The 18,732-nt window shown below is 42.2% G+C and overlaps 1 protein-coding gene and 1 long non-coding RNA gene across 2 annotated transcripts; both read right to left on the reverse strand.

Moving 5' to 3' along the window:
• Positions 1-7,227: 7,227 nt before the first annotated feature.
• Positions 7,228-16,603, reverse strand: LOC134679229 (uncharacterized). Its single transcript, XM_063538116.1, has 4 exons — positions 15,701-16,603; positions 15,323-15,496; positions 7,926-9,187; positions 7,228-7,270 (listed from the first exon to the last, which is right to left on the reverse strand). The coding sequence occupies exons 1-4, from the start codon at positions 16,601-16,603 to the stop codon at positions 7,228-7,230; spliced, it is 2,382 nt and encodes a 793-aa protein (XP_063394186.1).
• Positions 16,604-16,868: 265 nt separating this feature from the next.
• LOC134678587 (uncharacterized) lies at positions 16,869-17,905 on the reverse strand. The gene is made up of 2 exons (XR_010100207.1): positions 17,106-17,905; positions 16,869-16,912 (listed from the first exon to the last, which is right to left on the reverse strand). It is a non-coding gene; the product is annotated as an uncharacterized LOC134678587 (long non-coding RNA).
• Positions 17,906-18,732: the final 827 nt, after the last annotated feature.

Raw genomic sequence — 18,732 nt, forward strand, 5'->3', positions numbered from 1 at the left:
AGTGTGAGCAAGGCAGTAGGCCCAGCTGCGAAAGAGGAAAGCTTGGATTTGGATCCACGCCCAGTGTAATTAAGGCAGAAGATCAACTTTGCCGTAAGGCAAAGTAATTCAATTAAATTTGTTGATTCCGTACCCCCTCATCTAAACTTATAGTTAATATGGCAAAAACCTTCCTCGGTGGCTATTCATGTCACTACGTATAAAATTCAGCGCCATCTGTTAGTTTACCAGGGTACTCAATAGTGGTAGCACATTTGAAAAAAGTTTGCCCCTCCTTCCTAAGTAGCGCCATAAGATTCAGGGGCAAACTTAAATCAAGCGAGTTTTGTGGCTACCCCCCCTTTTAAGGGTTGAATTTTTATAGCCTATAACCTGGCCGGAGATTGTCTCGACAGATTAGTAAAGTTTGCATCAAAATCCGTTCAGCCGTTTTCACGTGATGCGCGTTCAAATAAACAGACAAACAGATAAACAGATAAACAGACAAACAGACAAAAATTCTAAAAACTGTTGGAACGTGTTCTGTTATCGATTTTAAGTATCCCTAGCCAACTTTTTTTCAAATATCTTCCAAGTACAGACTTTCGACCCTCTACAGCTTTATTATATGTATAGATTATTCACTTAATTATGAACTATATTTATTACACAAAATAACTGTAATCACCTTAACAAAGAAGTACGTTCTTAAGTATTAAAAATCACAGAACAGTATTAGGTAATCATTTTACGACTATTAGTAGGTTCTCTGTATCATCGTAAGTCATTTTATGAAGGGCGCGTCGTAGAGTATTCTTACAACAAGCATAGCTTAGTGGGTATAAGTCTAGTATTGCATTTAGCCTGTTGTACAAAAATGGACCTAAAAAGACAAAAAATCTAGATGAAAAAATGTGTTTTCTTTGTACTGTTTGGATACATATAATATCCTTGCGCCTTTTATTTCTATATTCAGAGTTGAAAGGAGTTCTGGCGTGCTGCTTTAGTGTTGTGCTTAGTATATATAATTGACGAACTGTTAGTACTTCACATGATTTATGAAGGAGGTCAGTAGGATATAAGTAGGGCCGGGAGGTAGCTACCTTTAGTAAGGCTCTCTGGGCTCTTTCTAGGGTTAGGAGTGTTGTTTTCGCTGTGCCACCCCAGGAAGAAATGCAATAAGTTAATATCGATTGACATAGTGCAAAATATACTTGCTTGATTAAATTTGGGTCAGCGATTGAACGAAGTTTTTTGAAAACAAACATTAACTTTCGAACTCTATTGCACAATGTTTCAATGTGATTTTTGAAGGAGAGGGTTTCGTCTATCATGACTCCCAAATACTTAATTTTGTCAGTATTAGCTAGAGATTGACATGAACAGAGATTGTTCGATTTATCCTTACAGTTATGTGCGTAAAGTTTGAGGTTATGTGCGTCCGGCTCTGTTTTCCGCATGGAGAATCTTATAAACTTCGTTTTGTCAGAATTCAGTGTTAGTAGGTGAAGTTTAAGCCAGTTAGATACAGCATTAAATCCGTGTTGTGCGTACTCGTAGACCTCGTTTATTGACTTTGCGGAAAAAAGTAGGGCAGTGTCATCTGCGTAGGAAATGATTTTGCCACCGTCTATTTTTAGATTGCATAGGTCATTAATATAAATTAAAAATAAGGTCGAGGCCAAAACGCTGCCTTGTGGCAAGCCAAAAGCTGTGTTTTCTAAATCGGAACTGATAGTGTTATCTATTTTTACGCATTGAGTACGTCCGTGTAGGTAGCTTGCGATTAATTTGAGCTGTGTTCCTCTAATACCTAGTGCTTCAAGTTTGTGCAGTAAAGTGGAAGTAGAAACAGTGTCAAAAGCTTTTGCGAGGTCCAGGAAGATTCCAATTGTCTTGTTACCCTTGTCTAATTCCTGAACTAAATAGTCAGTCAATTCGTGTACAGCATCTGCGGTTGATAACTTTGGCCTAAAACCAAACTGCGTCTTTGCCAATAATGCATGCTTCTCCAGATATTGTATAAGTCTATTATTAAAAATTTTTTAATACAGTTGCTCAAAAAGTGCTACTTTACGTAGCTGTTTAGCGTGCGGAAAGTTGGTTATCTCGAACTAGTGCTTTTTACTTTTCCAATTTTTTTAAATTTATACTTGTTCCAATTCACGACTACTTATTGATGAGTGTTAATATTAGTTTCCTTTAAACGTCGTAATCAGCATAAAAACCTACCGTTAATGTAAGAATACGAAAAATATTACATATTTCATATTTAATTACTTACCTCTTCATCATTATAACACGTTTATTTTTTAATATTCAATATTGAAAATTCCGTTCTTAATAAGTTGACTGAATGGAACGGAATAGCTGCCAAACGCCCATAGATATAATATACTTAAAGACGACGTCTAACCGAGCTGTCACTGTTACCACTCTTGTTTAGTGTACGATTAACAATGTTTTTCTTATTTTTTCGCAACTGTATTAAAAAACGTCGTTCGATACACGTGCGGAAATGTCATTCTTCACTCGTCCCGAGTCTTGCCACTCGCCTGCGGCTCGTGGCAAGATATCTCGGTACTCGTGAAGTAATGACATACCTTCCGCACTAGCATCGAAATGTACTATTTTCTAGGATTTTTGAGGTCGCTGGTAACAGAGAAATCGGTCTATAATTTGTTATTTCAGCTTTGCTACCAGATTTATAGATAGGGATTACAATGGATTTTTACACGACTGCCCAAACAAAAAGAGTGTATTGTGTTCAGCGTTCATGTTTGTATGTATATATTTATTTACTTATGTGAGTTTCTTTATTCCACCATAACTTCTGAATGCCTTAACCGATTTAGATGTATGATACATCATTAGAATCCTTACGTCATCCCGGGTGACATATGCTATGTGACGTCATTATAAAACCAATATGGCGGACGCAATACGCAATATTGCGTGACGTTTAGAAAAAAATATCTTGCAAACCTATCGAGTGGGGTCTCAAAATGAAGAGCTTTGAAAGGCGATTTAAAATATATGTGCAAAATAGGCGCTTAAATCTTATTTTGGTTAAATAAGGATTTACAAAATGTGCTAAGAAAAATAAATATATCTATCTTATTTAGTGAGCTATCAAATAAAAGGGTATTTACCGCTGATCATAAAAATATATACAAATCATCCATATGACTTGTATAGGTATATTTTTATAAAGTAAATTTAGGAACTAAAGCGCCCTATAGAAATCTAAACGTGTGAACTTCGATTTAAGCGATAGGGTTTGAATAATACTAAAAGAGTCGGGCATAGCACGACATACGAGGCGCGCTGCACGTGGTCCAAAACCAAGCGTCTTCGATTGTCTCATACTTAAAGAGTCGGGCGTGGCCCGACGTACGTGGCGCGCTGTACGCTTACCAAACTCGGGCGCCGTCGGCGTTCTCATACTCAAAGCAGCCCGACGTACGTGGCGCGATGTATGCGTTCCAAAACCGGGCGCCTTCGGCGCCCTCATACTGAAAGAGTCGGGCGTAGCTTGATGTTACGTCACACGCTGTACGCTAACCAAAGCCGGGCGCCTTCGGCGCCCTCATACTTAAAGCGTGGGTGGAAGAGATCCCTGAAAGGGATAAGTTCGCCTTTGTACTAATGATGTGTGTTCTTTCATGTTTTATGTTTCTTTTTGTACAATAAAGTATTTTACTACTACTAATACTAAGAGAGTTGGGCGTATCCCGACGTATTTGACACGCTGTACGCTTACCATATCCGGGCGCCTTTGGCGCCCTCATACTTAAAGCGTGGGGCTTAGCCCGACGTATGTGGCGCGATGCACGCGTTCCAAAGTCGGGTGCCTTCGGCGCCCTCATACAAAAAAGCGATCCTTTTTGTATGAGGCCTTTTTCTATGCCCGATGGCATAGCCAGTGTCTAAATGCGAAGCCCGTAGATCGAACTCCGCGTAAAGCCGAAGACCCGGAGCGCCCGACAGGTACGCGCTTTCTACAATTTCCCCTAGTATCATAATTGAGAAGTCGCAATTCCACGCAAGGCCGAAGATCGAGCTGCGGCAGGTTAGTACTCGCGGAACTCGGTCAGATATTTGTAGAAATTACAGGAATTGCTAGAATCCCTAGCCCTTCGGCCTTACGCGGAGGTCGGTCTTCAGCTTACGTATTTTAACACATGTACACAAAACCACTGTAGGTACCTACAGTGGTTTTGTGTTTCACCGCTAACGTCCCGCAGCTTAGCCTTCAGCCTCGCGTAGAAGCTCGCTTCTCTTGGACGCTTTGGGTGTTTGGCCCTACGCAGAGCTCGGTATTCAGCAATCTAGTCTCTCATGGCTACCTACTTTTATTTGCAAGTTCATCACTTGTATGTAGGTAGGTATACTAACACTTTTTAAAGTCATTAGCGTCGAATAGACCCTTTTACATGCAGTCTGTCGCGTATTATTGATGTTTGAATTGGTGCTATTTTGCCAAAGGCCATGTGTGCGTCGTGCTGAAGTTGCGTTGCGACGAAGATAATGGGGACAAAATCTTTTTTAGTGACAGTTAAAATTATGAGTCTTTATTGTGGATCTTCAAACCCTCATGGCTATTATAATTCAAAATTCCACTTCTTTTTAAAAAGTTAAGAAGCTATATTTAATATCAAATGTCAAATGTCCCAAATTGTGAACACATTTACATATTATCCACAGAAAAGACGCCCGTATTCCGGAACGGTGAGCTTAATTATAAGGTCCCAGTCCCGGGAGCTAATACCTATCCGCATAAAAAGAACTTTGTGGACAAACTAAATGGCCGGGGGAAATCTTTATAAATGGTAGTTTTACTTAGTTTTTTCACTAAAATGTTTAAAATAAAATAAATTAATTAAAAAATTAAAAACACGACTGCTGCATTTTAAAGCGAACAGCGAACTGAAAAGCTAAAAATAATGTTAATATGTTAGTCACTAAATTTTATGAATCTTAATTGGAATGTAAATGTACACTCACGGTCATTCATAGTAAATACAAAGGGCTATGTACATTAGTGACCGTGACTGTAGGTACGTGTATATTTAATTTCAATTGCAGTCGGGGGACCTTTTGATTGAGATGCACTTAGGTACATCAAGGTCCCCCGATTGTAATTGAAATTAAATGTAACGTACCTACAGTCACGGACATAAATGTGCATAGCCCTTTGTATTTACTATGAATGACCGTGAGTGTACATTTACATTCCAATTAAGATTCATAAAATTTAGTGACTAACATATTAACATTTTTTTTAGCTTTTCAGTTCGCTGTTCGCTTTAAAATGCAGCAGTCGTGTTTTTAATTTTTTAATTAATTTATTTTTTCAGACATTTCGGGAATATTCCTTCAGAGATGCACTTTTGAAAAATGTGTGTTAGCGGTGGAACAAGGATGTGTCTGAAGGTCTTTATTATTTTGTTCGAGATGCCATCCCAACCAGCCGCTGAATCTTCTTTTAAGGTCATGATAATTCTTTCAACCTCAGTTTCATCCGTGTTTAATAACACAAATGATTTGGAAGATTTGTTTGTTTCGGATAGTATTCTTAAAGGGGGTGACGACGAATCGCCCTGAATTCCCCGGACCTTTTCAGCTAGGTTTTTGCCTATGTTAACGAAAAACTCATTTGTGTTATTTGCGGCAAACAATTCAGACGGACCTACTTGCAACAAACTTGCAGATGACTCACGTTGCTTTGCTATGTATGTTAGGTTTTTAAGATATTTCCATACTAATTTACTGTTTTTTCCAGCAATTTCTAGCTGTGTTTTGTCGTAGTGTGTTTTTACGTTTTTCAGTAAGTTGTTACAAAAATTACGATATCTTTTATACGATAATTGCAATATAAGATTGTCTGGATTCGCTTTAGCATTCAAGTGTAGTTTATCTCTGTGTCTCATAGATCGAAGTAGTCCCGGGGTAATCCATGGTTTTTTATTATAATTCTTGCTATTTAGACGTGTCTTATTGGTGTTATAGGATGTTTGAATTGGTGCTATTTTGCCAAAGGCCATGTGTGCGTCGTGCTGAAGTTGCGTTACGACGAAGATAATGGGGACAAAATCTTTTTTAGTGACAGTTAAAATTATGAGTCTTTATTGTGGATCTTCAAACCCTCATGGCCATTATAATTCAAAATTCCACTTCTTTTTAAGAAGTTAAGAAGCTATATTTAATATCAAATGTCAAATGTCCCAAATTGTGAACACATTTACATATTATCCACAGAAAAGACGCCCGTATTCCGGAACGGTGAGCTTAATTATAAGGTCCCAGTCCCGGGAGCTAATACCTATCCGCATAAAAAGAACTTTGTGGACAAACTAAATGGCCGGGGGAAATCTTTATAAATGGTAGTTTTACTTAGTTTTTTCACTAAAATGTTTAAAATAAAATAAATTAATTAAAAAATTAAAAACACGACTGCTGCATTTTAAAGCGAACAGCGAACTGAAAAGCTAAAAGTAATGTTAATATGTTAGTCACTAAATTTTATGAATCTTAATTGGAATGTAAATGTACACTCACGGTCATTCATAGTAAATACAAAGGGCTATGCACATTTATGTCCGTGACTGTAGGTACGTTACATTTAATTTCAATTACAATCGGGGGACCTTGATGTACCTAAGTGCATCTCAATCAAAAGGTCCTCCGACTGCAATTGAAATTAAATATACACGTACCTACAGTCACGGTCACTAATGTACATAGCCCTTTGTATTTACTATGAATGACCGTGAGTGTACATTTACATTCCAATTAAGATTCATAAAATTTAGTGACTAACATATTAACATTATTTTTAGCTTTTCAGTTCGCTGTTCGCTTTAAAATGCAGCAGTCGTGTTTTTAATTTTTTAATTAATTTATTTTATTTTAAACATTTTAGTGAAAAAACTAAGTAAAACTACCATTTATAAAGATTTCCCCCGGCCATTTAGTTTGTCCACAAAGTTCTTTTTATGCGGATAGGTATTAGCTCCCGGGACTGGGACCTTATAATTAAGCTCACCGTTCCGGAATACGGGCGTCTTTTCTGTGGATAATATGTAAATGTGTTCACAATTTGGGACATTTGACATTTGATATTAAATATAGCTTCTTAACTTTTTAAAAAGAAGTGGAATTTTGAATTATAATAGCCATGAGGGTTTGAAGATCCACAATAAAGACTCATAATTTTAACTGTCACTAAAAAAGATTTTGTCCCCATTATCTTCGTCGCAACGCAACTTCAGCACGACGCACACATGGCCTTTGGCAAAATAGCACCAATTCAAACATCAATAATACGCGACAGACTGCATGTAAAAGGGTCTATTCGACGCTAATGACTTTAAAAAGTGTTAGTATACCTACCTACATACAAGTGATGAACTTGCAAATAAAAGTAGGTAGCCCTGAGAGACTAGATTGCTGAATACCGAGCTCTGCGTAGGGCCAAACACCCAAAGCGTCCAAGAGAAGCGAGCTTCTACGCGAGGCTGAAGGCTAAGCTGCGGGACGTTAGCGGTGAAACACAAAACCACTGTAGGTACCTACAGTGGTTTTGTGTACATGTGTTAAAATACGTAAGCTGTGTTGGAGGTTGCATATGTACTGCACTGGCAGAATATATTATAAACCTATTACTGTTTTTTTTTTTTTTTTATTATGCATGGGTTTACTCATGGCCACAGACTAGCCGAGGCGTAGACGTGGCCTACGATGGAGCGAGCTCGCCCAGAAGGTGCCTGTTCACTCTTGATTTGAAGGTTGCCGGGTTATAAGAGCACGGAAATATAGACGCCGGCAAGGAATTCCATTCCTTGGCAGTGCGCATAAGGAAAGTAGAAGCAAAGCGCTTAGTGCGAATTGGCGGAATATCTACCAAGTAAGGATGGAAACCGGCCGTGCGTCTAAAAGTCCGATGGTAGAATGGGGACGGTGGAATGAGCTCGTGTAGCTCTTGGGCACACTCCCCGAAGTGCAACCTGTAGAATACCGACAGGCTGGCGACTTTCCGCCGATGGGCCAAAGTCTGAAGCTTAGCCGTTAGCTTCTTGTCGCCAATCATCCTCCTGGCTCTGCGCTCCACTGAGTCCAAAGCGGCGAGTTGGTATTTAGCTGAGCCATCCCACAGGTGGCTGCAATACTCCATACACGACCGGACTTGAGCTTTGTAAAGTGTTAGAAGCTGTCCAGGTGTGAAGTATCGCTTCACCTTATTTAGGACGCCCAGCTTTCTGGCCGCAGTTTGTGCTTTAGACTCAATGAAGCTGCCGAAGCCGAGGACTGAACTCAGCTCCATGCCGAGGAGTTCCAGGCTGTCGGCAATAGGTACAGATGCACCCCGGAAAGAAGGAGTCAGGTCGAATGGACTCCGTTTAGCGGAAAATAGACACGCCTGCGTTTTGGAGGCATTGAACGTGACCAGATTGTCATCACCCCACTGGGAAACGAGACTAAGGGTCAAGTTCATTCGCTCAACCATGGCCTCTCTCTGTGAACGTATATCCTCCCTGCTGTCCCCTGCACTAGCCAAATATCTCTCAACAACCGTACTGTCATCTGCATAACCTACAATGCTGGGTTGCAGCATGTCGTTAATGTGGAGCAGGAAAAGGGTTGCGGAGAGAACAGACCCCTGAGGAACACCGGCGTCAATGGCCATGAGGTCCGAAGAGCAGCCATCAATAACTACTCTGATCGACCGTTCACTCAAGAAATCAGATAGCCAGCTACAAAAATCAGCAGGGATGCCGTAAGCAGGAAGCTTGCTAAGGAGACTTGCGTGCCAAACCCTGTCAAAGGCCTTCGAGATGTCCAGTGAAACAGCAAGCGCTTCACCGTTCCTCTCGATGGCCTCGCCGCAGTAGTGCGTGACATGCGCTAAAAGATCCCCAGTAGACCGACCTATGCGAAAGCCATATTGACGGTCACTGAGCAGATCATTTGCTTCGAGGTATGCCAGCAGTTTGCCGTTAAGTACCCTTTCCATGACTTTACAGAGCATGGAGGTAATGGCGATTGGTCGGTAATTGCAGGGATCAGCACGACTACCCTTCTTGGGTACTGGCTGCACGTTTGCAAGCTTCCAGGATTTCGGCACCGTTCTTGTTTGGAGAGAGAGGCGGTACAGGCGTGTCAGTACAGGAGACAACTCAGGCGCACACTGCTTTAGTACACGTGCAGGTATACCGTCTGGTCCATTGGCCTTATTCACGTCAAGATTCAGCAGAGCTCGGCGTACCTCTTTTTGATGTATAGCAATTCTCTGCATAGAGGAACTGCAATGAGGTAGCGTAGGTGGAAGTTTTGAGCCTGCATCTAGACGTGAATTGCTCGCAAACAGAGAAGCAAACAAGTTAGCTTTCTCTGTCGCGGAGTGGGCCAGTGTCCCATCAGGTTTCTGCAGAGGTGGCAATGTGGGTCGGCAGAAGTTGGATTCGACCGCTTTCGACAGGGACCAGAACCGCTTGCTACCAGGAGGGTAGGAGGCGAGTTTGGCCCCTATTCGACTGACGTGGTCGAATCGAGCCTTTCTAAGCACCCGTTTGCAGGACTTGGCAGCTGAGTTAAAGGCTTTTTTCTTCGCGCGAACCCTCTGTGCTCCAGCTTTGGTATCGCGGGCTAGTACCCAAGCCTGGTATGCAGACTGCTTAAGAGCCTCGGCTCGAGCACAGTCCGAATTGTACCATGCTCGGGTCTTGTGATCGAGCGATAGGTCGGAGAACGGAATGAAATATTCCATTCCCTGCCGAATCACATCCGCAACAGCCTCAGCAGAACACGAGGGGTCACCCGAAGAAAAACAGACCTGCTGCCAGGGGAAAGACGCAAAGAAATGCCGCATCTCATCCCAGTCCGCTGACTCGTATCGCCATACTCTCCTCGTGCCCCTAGGGCAGAGATCAGGAGGAGAGTGGATCGACACGGATTTCACCAGACAGTGATCGGACGATCCTAGCGGAGCTGAGACCGAAACCGAGTGCCTGTCTGGATCAGTTGTCAGCAGAAGGTCAAGGCAATTGGGTGTATGGTCAGTAACATCCGGTATCCGCGTCGCAACATTTACCAGCTGGGTAAGGTTTAGGGATACAGCAAATTTGCGCGCTTCCCTCCCAGCGTGGCAAGTATTCTTGTACGGGAACAGCCACTCCTCGTGGTGGGCGTTAAAGTCCCCAAGGAATACGAGTTGAGCCGCGGGGTACCGCTGTTGGGCTTTATCTGCCATCTCAGTAAGGTGGTCAAAGAGCCTAGTTGTCTCCTGGTTTCCGCTGTGCGATCGGTAGACACAGGCATACAGAGTTTTCTCTGAGCCCGAGTCGACCATAATCCACAAAGTGGAAAACCCGGCAGCCTCAAAGCAACGGGGACGCTTGCAGCAAATGTCATCGCGGACGTACACACAGACCCCAGCACGTGCTCTGAACTTATGTTCCAGTGAGTAGCCTGGGTAGTTGAGGTACGACGCGTCCGCTGGGGTTTTGATTTGCGTCTCCGTCAAAAAGAATAGGTGCGGTTTATCGGTTTCAAGATGGTGGTGGACCGGATCGATATTTGAGTGCAACCCCCTGATGTTGGTGAGGTGCACTTTCAATGGGAGGAAGTGCAGCCGGTGTTTAACCCTATTCTAATGTAATGTCAATATTTGAATATGTTTGAATAGAAAATATATGGATTCTACCCAGAACTGGCGTTGACTATCTGTTCCACTTATTCCGCTGGAGACCAGGACCCTGGTTCTTCTAATAGGTAATGTGCCTCACGCACTGATAGTGCTAGTTTATAAAACAGTGGTAGAAATATTCGAGTAGTTGTGAAACTTGCGTAAATGTAAATTATGTCTGAAGAGAAAGAAAACGGCATATGTGGTATAAAGAAGCTGAAGGGATCGTCGGACTACCCAAACTGGAAGTTCCTGGTACGTAATTACCTTGAAAATAAAAATTGGTGGGAGGTAATATCGAAAGATGTAGTAAATGCTGATATAGACAGGAAAGCACGAACAACTATTTGCCTGTTGTTGGAGCCAGAGTGCTTTACCCACGTCTACAATGCAAAGACTGCCAAAGAAGCCTGGAACAACCTGAAGAACGCCTATGAAGATAAAGGTTGGGGCAGACGTATCCACATACAGCGAGAGCTCTTTAACTGTAAGTTGGAGAATTTCAATTCTATGGAGAGCTACATATCCAAAGTGACGTACCTTGCACAGCAGTTGGACGATATTGACGCAAAAATCCAAGAAAATTGGTTGATATCGATTTTGCTCGGTGGTTTGACGGCGGAGTATATTAGAAGAACCAGGGTCCTGGTCTCCAGCAGAATAAGTGGAACAGATAGTCAACGCCAGTTCTGGGTAGAATCAATATATTTTCTATTCAAACATATTCAAATATTGACATTACATTAGACAGTAATAGGTTTATAATATATTCTGCCAGTGCAGTACATATGCAACCTCCAATACGCCCTCTTAAACTATTACGGACATACATAATTACTATTGTACTATTGTACTCGTCTGTACTCGGTACATAAAATAAAATTTATATTCTAAACTATTGTGCCTGACTGTACACAAACATAGAAATCCGCCAACAAATTAAATCGCATAAAAAGCAAAAACTAGAAAATTATTCTATTACCTAACACAAAATATTTAAAAAACATATAACACATTATAGTATCAAACACCTAACTATACTCTAGTCCGCCCTCTTAATAGGATAATTTGACAAGGATAAATCCTTCAAAAATGAGAGAGGCTGTATCAGGGACACAGCCGCTTTGGCAGACGTGAAACGTGGTGTGGACCGCCAATGCGAAGGCCGAAGGCCGAGGATTTAAGTGCTTTAACATAGAACAATAGTAAAAGTGTCTAAATGCGAAGGCCGAAGGCCGAGCTCCACGTAGGGCCGAAGGCCCGAAGCGTCCAGGATTTAAGTGCTATAACACAGAACAATAGTACAAGTGTCTAAATGCGAAGGCCGAAGGCCGAGCTCCGCGTAGGGCCGAAGGCCCGAAGCGTCCAAGAAGTCAGTGCTTAAAGACGTAACAATATTACAAGTGTCTAAATGCGAAGGCCGAAGGCCGAGCTCCGCGTAGGGCCGAAGGCCCGAAGCGTCCAGAATGTTAGTGCTTTAACACAGAACAATAATAGTACAAGTGTCTAAATGCGAAGGCCGAAGGCCGAGCTCCGCGTAGAGCCGAAGGCCCGAAGCGTCTAGGATTTCAGTGCTATAACACAGAACAATAGTAAAAGTGTCTAAATGCGAAGGCCGAAGGCCGAGCTCCGCGTAGGGCCGAAGGCCCGAAGCGTCCAGAATGTTAGTGCTTTACCACAGAAAAATAGTACAAGTGTCTAAATGCGAAGGCCGAAGGCCGAGCTCCGCGTAGGGCCGAAGGCCCGAAGCGTCCTGGATTTAAGTGCTATAACACAGAACAATAGTAAAAGTGTCTAAATGCGAAGGCCGAAGGCCGAGCTCCGCGTAGGGCCGAAGGCCCGAAGCGTCCAGAATGTTAGTGCTTTAACACAGAACAATAGTAGGTACAAGTGTCTAAATGCGAAGGCCGAAGGCCGAGCTCCGCGTAGGGCCGAAGGCCCGAAGCGTCCAGGATTTAAGTGCTACAACACAGAACAATAGTAAAAGTGTCTTAATGCGAAGGCCGAAGGCCGAGCTCCGCGTAGGGCCGAAGGCCCGAAGCGTCCAAGATGTCAGTGCCTTTGCACGGAAAAATAGTAAAAGTGTCTAAATGCGAAGGCCGAATGCCGAGCTCCGCGTAGGGCCGAAGGCCCGAAGCGTCCAGAATGTTAGTGCTTTAACACAGAACAATAGTACAAGTGTCTAAATGCGAAGGCCGAAGGCCGAGCTCCGCGTAAGGCCGAAGGCCCGAAGCGTCCAGGATTTAAGTACTATAACACAAAACAATAGTACAAGTGTCTAAATGCGAAGGCCGAAGGCCGGGCTCCGCGTAGGGCCGAAGGCCCGAAGCGTCCAAGATGTCAGTGCTTTAACACATAACAATAATACAAGTGTCTAAATGCGAAGGTCGAGCTCCGCGTAGGACCGAAGGCCCGAAGTGTGCAGGACATCAGTGCCTTAGCACCGAAAAATAGTACAAGTGTCTAAATGCGAAGGCCGAAGGCCGAGCTCCGTGTAGGGCCGAAGGCCCGAAGCGTCCAGGATTTAAATGCTATAACACAGAACAATATTACAAGAGTATAAATGCGAAGGCGGAAGCGTCCAGGATGTCAGTGGTTAAACACAGAACTGACAGACTGGACGCTTCGGCCCTTCGGCCCTGCGCGGAGCTCGGCCTTCGGCCTTCGCATTTAGACACTTGTAATATTGTTCTGTGTTAAAGCACTGACATCCTGGACGCTTCTTGCCTTCGAGAGCGCAGCCTTCGACCTTCGCATTTAGTTAGACTCTTGTACTATTGCTTTGTGTTTGAATACCGAAGTCGCACATATTTGAGTAGTATCTAAATTTTATCTGTAAAGATTATTTGGGGTCATAATGATTCACTGTATCTAGATGAACTTGAATACAGCATTTGATGGGTAATTTTAAAATAATTAATTACAGTGTCACACCTATTTAAATAATTAAATGATCAATTCATTTTGGAGTAATGAATGTAACGATTAGGTACAATTTTTTTGTAAATAACTCAGCAAAATTACGAGAATAGATATTTTATACGGGTAATACACTTTTTATAGCAAACTCGTTCGTGTTTTTCCTGTAGCCATCGCATTTAAGGGAATCTAAAAGCAATTTTTTGCGCAGCACCTTTACAGGCAGAATATTTCATTCAATACTTGAGACTCAAATGAGAAAAACGGGATATATTTGAACCACAGTCGTTACCTTTTATAGTACCTATTGTCCACAGAAGTGACCTTTTCTAAATTATGTTTTACCCATTACATCAGAAAGTACCTAACTAAGATTACTATATACTTACTAGCATTAGGAACTCGGGATTGTCAAGCAGCCGTCATACGTTATACGTGTTCTATCAAAGTAACTCGCGTCGCTGCGCCGCCATAGATGCTAATACATTATTTGAGGAGATGAGCATGTATTACTATGGTGAATGTGGTATTAAAAGAACCGTTATTGCTTTATCTTACTATTTCAGGTATATTTTGTCAGTTTGGCGCCCTTTTTTTCGCACACCGTGGCCTCAAACAAGAGCAGTGATAAAAATTCTGTAAAAACTGTCACATTTTTATTTTTTAACAGCTTATTATAATTCCACGTACTTTATTTTACTCATATTTCATTAAAATAAAGTAAGATCTATCAAATGACATGAATTTTACCAAAATCGGTTAATGGGCTGATTAGTCATTACTAAATGAACACTGAAAATAGGGGTCATTTTTGCTCCGAATACGTCGTGTCTAGCGCAGAATCAGCACCATCTATGTCAGCGGCACGTGCTGTTCCGAGTAATGGCTACTTTCTTCTACACATCTGTATCAAAACTATGTTTATAGGTATTATAGTTTCGGAGATATAAGCCGCCGCGCCATAACACTTTTTCGTTACATCGGTTTTTGATCCGAGCCCCTCTACGGGTTTTTAAAGACGTTTACCTACGTTTCACGTCAAAAACCTTTTAACTTCGGGCCAGAAACACTTTTAGTTAAGATGTCCGCTATCATTTTATCTGTTGACATATACCTTATTTCAACCTTATTAGCCAGTACACATTCACGGATAAAATGATACTTAATATCAATGTGTTTTGTCCTATTATGCATCATTTTGTTGGCTGCAATTTTATGTGCCGACTGATTGTCATTAAAAATGACTACAGGTTTACTCTCTACAGTAGTCAAACTGTTCAGTAAACTACGCAAATATAATGCTTCCTTTGAAGCTTGGCTCAGCCCTACGTACTCTGCCTCTGTAGAGCTCAATGATACTGTCGCCTGTTTTTTGCTTTCCCAAGCAACAATATTGTAGCCTAACTTGAAAATTAACCCCGTGAAGGATTTGCGATCGAGTGCGCCACCCCAATCTGCATCTACATAGCCACGTAAGTCTAAGTCACCTGTTTTTCGAAAAGTGAGACACACGTTAGACGTACCTTTTAAATACCTTAAGACCCGTTTCGCGCACTTAAAGTGTATTTCATCATAACATGAATTAAATTGAGACAGTACACTTACGGCGTGTGCAATGTCTGGTCGCGTATTACAGGCTAAATAATTTAGACATCCTATCAAATTTTGGTATGGTAGGTGGCATTGGGAATCAGTCGATCTCTCTAATTTCATTCCTACTTCCATTGGAGTAGTTACCGGCTTAGCTTCTGTCATGTTAAAGTCCCTCAAGCAGTCCAAAATAAACTGTTCCTGATCGAGATGGATAAGTCCCTTCTCTCGTCTCAGTCTCATGCCTAAAACATGTCTAGCCGCGCCTAAATCCTTCACCTTAAACTTGTCAAGCAAACCTGATTTTAATCTTTGCTTTTCCTGTTCACAATTGCCAAATATAAAAAGATCATCAACATAGATCACGACAATTAACTTCTTGTTACCTTTAAGCTGTTTTTGATACAAACACGGTTCTATTTTTGATTGTACAAAGCCTAAATTTAACATTTCACTGTCCAACTCTTTGAACCAAGCATTTGAGGCTTGTTTCAAACCATACAGAGATCGCTGCAGCTTACATACCTTGGTTTCTTGACCTTTGGCGACTGCTCCTTTCGGCTGAAGCATGTAAATATCCTCTTTTATCTTCCCGTATAAAAATGCAGTCGTGACATCCCATTGGTCAATAAACCAATCGTATTCAGCAGCTAGCGAGAACAATAATCGTAGAGTAGAGCTTCTAACTACCGGAGAGTAGGTCTCCGTATAATCTACACCACATACCTGTGTGAACCCTTTCGCTACGAGTCTAGCCTTGTACTTCGTTACCTTGCCGTCGCTATCTTTCTTGATCTTGAACACCCATTTGCATTGGATTGGCTTCTTATCAGCTGGTAGATCCACTAACGTCCAGGTCTGGTTCTCCTTAAGTGACGTAAGTTCATCATCTATAGCTTTCTGCCATAATTCGCTGTCCGGTCTCGCCAGTGCTTCCTCTATGGTGACAGGATCTCCATCAAGATTGCTCTCTTTGGCATACATGACATTGCAACCGTACCGATCAGCTTGTCTGCGTTCTCTCTGAGGATACCTCCTTTCTGATAGGCCAGGTATTATCACTTCGCCATGCACGTACCTGATGAGGTGGTCACTAACCACCTCATCAGGTACGTGCACATGCTCAGGTACATCAGGTTCAGGTCCTTCTATGTTCTCGTCTACAGCGTCAACAAACTCATTCTCGTGCGCTTCCGATACTTCAGGAACACTCGTGGATCCATTTAATAAACAGGTCTGACTATCAGAGTCCGTATCCAGGTTAATGACGACTTCTGACGACTTCTTGACATTGTCTTTCTGAAGAAACACATTCTCTAAAAATTTTACGTCTCTCGCAGTTGTCACTTCACCCGTCTTTGGATTCATCAGACGATAACCTTTCTGATTGTCTGGATATCCTATGAAAATCATTGGTTCTGTCTTCATATCCAATTTACGTCTCTTTTGTTTTGGTATAAGTCTATAAGCCAAACAACCAAATATTCTCAGATGACTGACATCCACGTCTTTTCCAGTCCAAAGCTTTTCAGGCACTGCATTATTCAAAGCTTTCGTGGGGCTCCTGTTCTTCAAATAAACAACAGTATTAACAGCCTCCGCCCAATATTTTTTGCTCAGGTTCGATTCTGACAGTAGTGTTCTTGCTTTTTCGATGATCGTACGATTGGCTCTCTCGACAACAGAATTCTGCTCAGGCGTGTAGGGTACAGTCGTCTGGTGTTTTATTCCTGCAGACTTCAAAAAAGCATTAAATTGTGCATTACAGTACTCTCCACCTCCATCCGATCTCAAGATTTTAATCGATTTACTCGTCTCATTCTCTACTTCCGCCTTATATTCATGGAACTTATCGAAAGTTTGACTTTTATTTTTCAAAAAATAAACATGAGTCTTTCGAGTATAATCGTCGATAAAAAGCAGAACATACCTCGAACCTCCGAACGACGGCTCTTCCATGGGTCCGCATAAATCAGTATGAACGATTTGCAGAACATCCGTGGCTCTCGTACCTTTGTTTTTAAAGGGACTCTTGCACGTCTTTCCTTCAATACAGGGAATACATGGTTCGCACAAATCTGTGCTCTTAAATTGCATACCGGTCACGATGTTTTTCATTTTCAACATATAATTTCGGGATAAATGGGCCAAGCGCTTATGCCAAACGTTAGAAATGTTTTCATTTTGTTTTGACAGTGTCAAATAAACGACGTTGTTTTTCTTTTCTGTCAACTCGTAAATGCCATCGACTTCTTTACAACTTGCAATAGTTCGGTTCTTCTTTTGAATTACGCAACCTTTTTCGTCGAATATAACTTTACATTTCTTCTTGGTTAAGTCGCTTACCGAAATTAAATTCATGGACAAATCGGGAACATGCATAACGTTTTCTAAGTTTAATTTTTCGTTCTCGCTGACTTGGGGCTCAGCGTTCCCCCGTCCTTTTACTGGTAATTTCTCACCGTTTGCTACCGATATTTTCATGCTGCCTCTTTCAGGTTTATAGGACAACAACCTACTCTTGTCGTGGGTAAGGTGGTTAGAGCATCCGCTGTCAAGATACCACTTATCTTTGTCAATCGCCTCCTTAGTGTTCAGGCACACATTCGCGGTCTTGGTACGCTCCTTGCATTCGGACGCCTTATGTCCTTGTTCGTGGCACCTGTAGCACTTATAAACAAATTTCTGCTTACGATCGTTAGGTTTAGGTGTAGATCTGGCATCGTTTCGTGCTTTACGTGTCACTAAGGCTTGCTCGTAGTCCGTGTTCAACTTGCTCTGACGACCTCCTTCTTGCAACAATTTCGTCTTAATTTGCTCTAACGTGATTGGTTGGCCACTATTATCTACAGCCATTATGAGGGGGCTGTATAGTCCTCCACATCGATTTCGATGACGGCGACCTCAGCAATCAAGGGATTTTCCTCTTATGAGCTCTTATGTGGCTGGCCAGGCCAAACTTGTTTTTAAAAACTCTGTCACATTCACGGCAGTAGAGTTGACCGGCTGTGTTGTACGTATACACGTAGGAGGGCTTAGGCCTTTCCTTGCGTAATTGGCGTTTTACGTCTAGTGTCGCGAGGCGGTTTTCCTCAAACGACTTGATGGATTCAAAGATGGTAGACCGCCAAGATGACCGCTTTGCAGCGAGCTCCTCCCAACGTGCAGGATCGATGACACACGCGTTTAGGTGACGCTTGAGCACGTCTTTATATCGGAGATATTGACCGCCGTGCTTTCGCTTACCCTCTGCTAATTCTGAGTAGAATATAGCTTTAGGCAAGCGGCGATCGTCCATCCGGAGAACATGCTCACACCACCTCAACTGACGCTGCATCAATAGTGCCTCCATGCCGAACACCCCGGAACGACGCAGCACCTCAGAGTTGGGAACACGGTCCTGCCATTTAATCCTCAGTATAGATCTTAGACATCTTAGGTGGTAAGTGTCTAGTCTTTTGACATCTGGCTTGTACAGGCACCATGTCTCTGCGCCATACAGAAGGGCTGGGATTATTAGGGCCTTATAGACGCTTATCTTAGTCTCTAGATTGATG

Source organism: Cydia fagiglandana, chromosome Z (genome assembly GCF_963556715.1).
Source record: "Cydia fagiglandana chromosome Z, ilCydFagi1.1, whole genome shotgun sequence".
In the NCBI taxonomy this organism is placed as follows: domain Eukaryota; kingdom Metazoa; phylum Arthropoda; class Insecta; order Lepidoptera; family Tortricidae; genus Cydia; species Cydia fagiglandana.

Bases quoted from the DNA above. Each gene is read 5' to 3' on its own strand.
- LOC134679229 (XM_063538116.1), bottom strand. From the start codon at position 16,603: ATGAAGACAGAACCAATGATTTTCATAGGATATCCAGACAATCAGAAA. The intron at 15,497-15,700 runs GTATGTAAGCTG...AATTGTGAACAG, and splicing joins CCAAAGGTCAAGAAACCAAG to GAAAAGCAAAGATTAAAATC. The intron at 7,271-7,925 runs TCGGACTTTTAG...ATTTTGCCAAAG, and splicing joins CCACCGTCCCCATTCTACCA to GCCATGTGTGCGTCGTGCTG.